This window comes from Theobroma umbraticum, unplaced genomic scaffold (genome assembly GCF_002168275.2).
Source record: "Theobroma umbraticum cultivar Fairchild unplaced genomic scaffold, ASM216827v3 scaffold_86.0, whole genome shotgun sequence".
In the NCBI taxonomy this organism is placed as follows: domain Eukaryota; kingdom Viridiplantae; phylum Streptophyta; class Magnoliopsida; order Malvales; family Malvaceae; genus Theobroma; species Theobroma umbraticum.
In genome coordinates this window covers 3683900-3690946 of record NW_018397263.1, presented here as the reverse complement: position 1 = coordinate 3690946, position 7047 = coordinate 3683900, and the positions used below count along the sequence as shown (strand labels likewise).

Sequence of the window (7047 nt, the reverse complement as noted above, 5' to 3'; positions counted from 1 at the left end):
GGAAGTGGCCCCCATGCTATTTGTGTTTTCCATGATATTCAGGTTCCGAATATTAACTTAATTGCCCAAAATCTGTTGGATTCCTAGCAGCTGCTTGTTTTTGTTTATACATTTGTTGCGTTTGAGAACGACCGAAGCAATAAGGGAGTTTCTGGTCTATTGAGATTTTTAACATGTTCCTTTTTGTTTGACGATTTTGTCCTCATAAAGTTCACTTAAAATCCTGTGTTTTGAATTTGTCAAAATAAATCAGAAAAAGAAAGAAAAAAAGAAGTCAGAGGCCATTGAAAAAGATGTGCTCAAAATGGTCTTAAACCCAAATTGAAAACAAAGGAATATTGCCATTATGTAAACTAAAGCAAATTCAAAATTTAATCTCTCTTCTAGCTGGTGATTTCCCCGCTTCTTTGGATGAATGAATACAACTTCAATTATATGTAAACAAAATCTCACATCCGGATTATAATTTCATTTATATTTCTTTTTGAATTCTATAGTCTTTCTCTGTTAAAAATGTTTGAATTACCATAATACTTAATTTTGAAATCCCAAAATTTTTTTGATTATATTATATCTGATTTATTTATCTAATACATTTAGAATTATCTGGGAAGTTGCTAATATAATAAATTTAATTTATCCGAAAAAAGAACAGACTAATCATGAGTGGGATTTGTCAGTTTCCTAAAGTTTCAGCCCCGCCAAAGTAACTATGGCCTTAAAGGGTATGTTAACATATTAAGCCTACACTCCATAATGGAATATATACGCGGAATGTGATTGAATGGGAAAAAAAGGAGAAAGAAACAAGAACAGGAAACTGGTTGTATATTTGTGGTGTCTTATAGCATTCTATTTCTGTATAAAATGAATATTATCTATACAATTCATTCAATATATATTCACAAAAGCCTAGCCAAGCACACCTCTCTTTTCTTCATCCCTTGATCCCTCCACCCTAACCTCAATTTCAGAATGGACTCACCAGATTCTTATCAGAATTCTAGAGAAATTGGAAACAGCTTCAAATCCTTAATAACAAGGATGGGAAGTTCAGCAGCAGATGGAGAAACCAATTATGTCATAAACATTATGGAAGTAAACGAGGATCGCTTGGCTTCCATGCACCAGAAAATCTCCGAGCCACCGCGTTTGCTGACCATGGCTGCTGGTAGGAGCTCCTGCTGTATCTTCAGAGTTCCAGAGAGCCTGGTTGATGTCAACGGTAAGGCCTACCAACCTCGTATTGTCTCAATAGGGCCATATCACCGCGGCAAGCCTCAGCTTAGGATGATTGAGGAGCATAAATGGCGATATTTAGGCTTTTTTCTTCAAAGGATGAAGGAAAAAGGCTTAGGATTAGAAGACTTTTTCAAGGCTATACAGCCCCTGGAAATGAAAGCAAGAGAATGTTATTCAGAAACCATCCAGCTTAGCAGTGATGAATTTCTCGAGATGATGGTTCTTGATGGTTGCTTCATTATTGAATTGTTTCGAAAAGTTGGAAATTTAGAGCCATTCGAGCCTGATGATCCTATAGTCTCTATGTTATGGATATTACCATTTTTTTACAGGGATTTTCTTCGACTGGAAAATCAAATCCCCTTCTTTCTTCTTGAATGTCTGTTTGATTTATCAAAGATGCCTGGAGAGAAATCTGGCCCGTCCTTATCTAAGCTCGCTTTGGAATTCTTTAACAATGCAGTACAAAGGCCGGATGAAGTTATTTCTAAGTACCGTGATCTAAAATGCCACCATTTACTTGATTTGGTACGTGCAAGCTTCATTCCATCTGATCAGAATTTCGAACAAAGGGAGTTTTGTGCACCAACTCGGATGATTCATTCTGTTTCCAAGCTTCGCCGTGCAGGAATCAAGCTCTATCCAAGAAAAGCAGACAGTTTCTTGGTCATAACGTTCAGGCGTGGCGTGATTGAAATGCCTCCAATAACCATAGATGATTTTATGAGCTCCTTATTGCTCAATTGCGTGGCATTCGAGCAATGCCACCGGAGCCGCATCAAGCACTTCACAGATTATGCTACTCTCCTGGACTGCCTAGTGAACACCTACAAGGATGTCGAATATCTATGTCAAAGCAACGTTTTCGAAAATTATTTTGGAACTGAAGGAGAAGTTGCACGATTCATCAATGATATGGGTAAGGATACAGCATTTGATATCAACAACTGCTATTTATCTAAGCTGTTTAGCGATGTTCACCAGTATTACCGGAGTAGTTGGCATGTTCAATGGGCAAGCTTCAAGCATACGTACTTTGAAACTCCATGGTCGTTTATATCGGCATTAGCTGCCTTGATTCTCCTACTACTTACCATTGCGCAGACCTTCTACACAATTTATGCTGTTTATAAACCTGATAAATCCTAAATCTATATTTGTAGCTTTTTACAGGAAAATAAGACTATATATTTGTAGGTATATAGCTTGTAGCATCAATTTTGAGTTATCTATGTAAATGAGATTCATCAAATGAAACCATATACTTTGCCCTTCAAACAAAAAAAAAACAAAGCATCAATTCTGAGTTATAGCAATGAATACGAGCTTTCAAGGCCTTAGGAGGCACATTTTTCCGCTTGAATTGGTTACCTAGGCAGCATTCTAGCAACATCCCAAAAGTCGCTTAGGCTTTTGGTAGTTGACTTTCACCTCGGTTATCGTTTGTGTAAATGGGAGGTCCTCTTCATTCCAAAACGCCCAAAAATTTGCTCGTATCCAGTACTTGCGGAGAAACTCGTTGTAAAATGCAGGAGAGGGAAATCAACTGGGAGAAATTGTTGAAGTGGGTTACAAAGGCCAGATATTCCGTGAAACAACACTGTTCCATGTGGTTGGAAATTGGAACTGAATGTAGCATATTGCGGATGCCGATTTTTCAAGCGATTTCAGGTCGTTCAATAGCGGTCAGCAGCTACGTCCAAACGAGTTAAGGTGCGCACCACCAAATGTTCAAAAGATGCGCATGCCTCAAATGTTCAAAACCAAACATTCAATGAGGAAATAATTCCTAACTAAATATTTAGCACACTTGGCGCTGTAGAAGAACTTTTATGTTCGTTGTACGACTTGATGGAAATGTTTAACTAATATTCAACAATAACTTTAGTTTCTTAGCACCATTAATCAATACTCACCCTAACACATTAACCTGTGAAAGTGGAAGAAGAAAAAATTGAACATATATGCAGATTTTATCTAAAACTAATGCAAATTGCATTTGTGGAAGAAATATAATGGAACAGGAAATTTGAAAATTACCTCGAAGGCTTGGAGTATAAATTTGCTAAATTATTTGTCATCTACTCTAGAACCAGGATTTGCTTATAGGTCAAAAGGAGTACAAAATTTTCATGCAAAACAAGCCAAAGCAACGTCATATGTTTATATTGTGGCCAAAAAGGTTTGATTTTATTAAGAAAGGAAAAGATGCATACTACGAAACAGAGCAACCTAATAGTAAAAGAACTGAAGTTTAATGTGGATGGAGCGGCTCAAGGATGTCCGGGACCCATTGGAATTGGGGGTATATTGAGGAATGAGAAGGGAGAGGTGTTAATTACCTTCTCCAAACCGATTGGTATTGCCAACTCTACTACTGCGGAAGTTCTTGTTGTGAAGGAGGCTTTCTTGATCTTCTCAGCATTGAGATGGAAAGATAGCCATTCCTTGTTGATTGAAAGTGACGTGTGCAATATTGTTAGATGGATTAAAGATCCTGCAAGTGTGCCTTGAAGGCTGAGATTTTGGATGAATCAAATTGAAAGGTTAAAGGAGATATGTACAGAATGAAAAATCAGATATTCATTGAGAGAGGCTAACCAAAAAGCCGATTCACTTGCTAAAGCTGCCATTCATCTTCAAAGTGAGATATTGAGAGGGTACTAAATTCCTTTTTTAATCTTGATTGTGGAAGTGAGGTTCAACTATGGCTAACCCTCGGTTTCGGTTTGATGGGGGGTTATAGCTGCTAACGAGTCTTGAGTCTTTTGTCTGTATTTGGGGTTTTTAGTAATGATCCTTCTCCTAGGCCTTTTGGATTGGGAGAGATGACAATTGGGATGTAGGGATGTGTAGTTAAGTTCGTGGGTGTCTGCAATTCCCTGAGACCTTTTTTGTTTTTAAGAAAGAAAATGTTGTGACTTTCTTTGGGGTTGCTTATGTTCTTTTGGGTTGGTGATGTGTACAGGGAACGTTTTTCTTTAATCTTTTGAAGAGGTTTTTGGAAACATATATCAGATAAAATGGACTGATATATGAACCAAAGCTTTTTGCTTTAATGTTTATGTGTAAGGAAGAAGGGATCCATGTCCCTGCATTATGAATAAACTTGATGCCTTTGCTATTAAAAAAAAATTGTGATGAACATTAAAAACTTCCTTGGCAAACACACGTCTGAATTACATTGTCAGGGCTTTGGCGTTGTTACATCTTATGATGATTTTGCAATTGATGTAAAATTTACCAAATAAAGTTTTCATGCTTCTTTCTATAGTTTATGTCATTATCTGGTCACTGTACTGCCTTCTAATTTTCTCATATTTTCAGGTGTAAGGAAAACCCTAGTCTTAACACGTGAACCCTTATATCTTGAGAAAAATCTAAACCTTCTATATATTAGTGTCAGCTAACAAAATTTGGTGATTTTTTTTTACCTTATCAAAACTCATCTTTGTTGCCAACGATAAAAGTACCGTACAATTCTTTACGTTTTAGTGATTTTATAAGGCCTTTCATCAACCAGTCCCAATCCGAAAAGCATTTACCAACCAGTCCCAAGCCACCATAAGGCTAGGCCATTGACCATAGCAGCAATCTTAACCTAACAGGCATTCACCTAGTGCCATCCACAATCAATTCACGAGATACAATTGGATCAGACCTGCTGCATTTAAATTGAACTTCCAATAATGATGTTGCCAATTGGTAGAAAGTACATAGAAAAATGGACTTACGAAGAGCACACCGACAAGGATTTGTGCATATATGATATATTTACCAAGCAGAATATTTCTTGAGCCCACAAATTTTTTAATTGATGGGAAGTTTGATCTCCCATCTCTAAATATTAATTTCACAGTAATGTAAAAAAAATAATCACAACCATGTTTGAATCTCAATATGATTTTTAGTCTTAATATTAAATTTGTTATTATAGTTTATTTTTAAGATTTATATTAAACTTACATTTAAGCATTTGATTCAATAATTAATATATAATCTCTGTTCAAAAAACAAGTTCGAATTCTCTCTTTCTTCACATAGAAAAAGATTTAGATTAAAGGTTCAAATTGCAGTAATTCATTCTTTAGATCGTAAAGGAAGAGCAACTGTTGTTTTTCATTACTCACCTTCTTACTTGTATGTCTAAATAGGGTCTAGTTAATAGGTATTTAAAGATACTGATAAAAGAATAGTTAAAATTTATTTTTTTAAAAATTTGCATTTAATATATTATTTTCATCAAATTCAAAACAAGATGAGACAACAACTATAAATTTTTTTCTTAAATATTACCTTAACCATTATCACTCCGAAATGATTAGTATTTTGGATCTAAATACATGGAAATAACTATCCCCGCACGTTCATTGTAACTGGCACCGGCTTGCTTGCTTGCGTGAATAGCAGGGAAAGCTTATTCCATCAATATTCAATTCAAATACTTTGGACTTTGTCTTCGGTTGAAAGTTGACCTAGTTTTGAAAGTTTCAATGTTTAGAATTTTGATCAGTCAAATACCGTTTCCGCGCCCCTCCCTGGCCTTTGGTCTCTATATAAATACGAATGCCAACTTCTTGAAGGCCTCAAATCCGATATTCATTTCCCTCCGAAGCAACCAAAAATTGCTCTCATTGTGACTCGCTTGATCAAACTTCATTTACATTCAATATCTTGTACTAGCATTTTTGTCAACAATCAAGAACAATCAGTGCTGTTATAACAACATGAGCCAATTTCCTCAACCCACCAGACCTGCTCATAGCTGTGACTTGACGCCAGTACAAATCCCTCAAGCCTCTCAATATGTTAACATGGACGAGTTTTATGCGGAGTCTTCGTTTCCTGAAGAGGGATTTCAGTTCGATTTTCCCGAGAACTTAATGTCACAACCGACTGCAGCAACAGAAGAAGAAGAGAAACAAGCAATTGACGAACTGATCAGGGTCATCTCCGAGTGGTACCAAAAACTTCCCGAGAGAATTAGAAGCCAAATAAACTTGGATAAATTCAATGTCTCAAGCAATAACACGACGCAGCAAGGTTTTAAGGTTGAGTCCACAACAATACATGGCCGTAAAGAACAGCTGGAGGAGTTTAAGCATAAGCTTGCGCGCTTCAAAATAAGGAGTGTAGATATAAATACCTCGCGTGGGGTTAATGGACCGGGTGAAGAGATACACCAAAAGCTTGAGCGCTTCAAAATACGGACGGTGCAGCTTGGAGAAGTCACCCAGGAGGAGGAAGTTAAGCGGTGATTATCAAAGTTTGAATCGCCGCATTAAACCATATAAAATTTTATTTATATATTCTTTTAATTAATTAATTTATTTATTAGATAGTGGAACTGAAAAAATTTCTGTTCCAATATCATGGCTCTGTTGTATTTATTTCTTTATGATATTATTAATTACGGTAGAATTATCTTATTCGCTGCTATGTTTTCAAAATACACACGTGTATATATTTAATGAACATATCATATACCAACTACATTGTTTTACCTTGGATAATTTATTCTATAATCAATTTTAATCAAAGATATATATGATGTATACATTTTAGATTACAAATCCAAAGATAGATAAATTGTTTGAAACCCTAAAGGATTTATATTTATCTCTTTAACTCTGACTTAAGCTACATATCATGAAATATTTTTTTAAAAAGTAGCAATGTAAGTAATTGGGTATCTTGGAAAAAGCTACATATCTTGAAATATTTTTTTAAAAAAGTAGCAATGTAAGTGACTGGGTATCTTGGAAAAAGCTACATATCTTGATGGCATTGAACAATAGAGAAGAA

General features: G+C 35.7%; 2 protein-coding genes across 2 annotated transcripts; both read left to right on the top strand.

Annotated features, from left to right (window-relative positions):
- The first annotated feature begins 849 nt into the window (after positions 1–849).
- LOC110420570 (transmembrane protein, putative (DUF247)) lies at positions 850–2816 on the top strand. The gene has a single exon (XM_021433932.2). It carries the CDS (start codon positions 976–978, stop codon positions 2389–2391), a length of 1416 nt encoding a protein of 471 aa, XP_021289607.1. The 5' UTR covers positions 850–975; the 3' UTR covers positions 2392–2816.
- A 3029-nt stretch (positions 2817–5845) lies between these two features.
- Positions 5846–6727, top strand: LOC149526928 (uncharacterized). The gene has a single exon (XM_089784314.1). The coding sequence runs from the start codon at positions 5970–5972 to the stop codon at positions 6498–6500; it is 531 nt and encodes a 176-aa protein (XP_089640440.1). The 5' UTR covers positions 5846–5969; the 3' UTR covers positions 6501–6727.
- Positions 6728–7047: the final 320 nt, after the last annotated feature.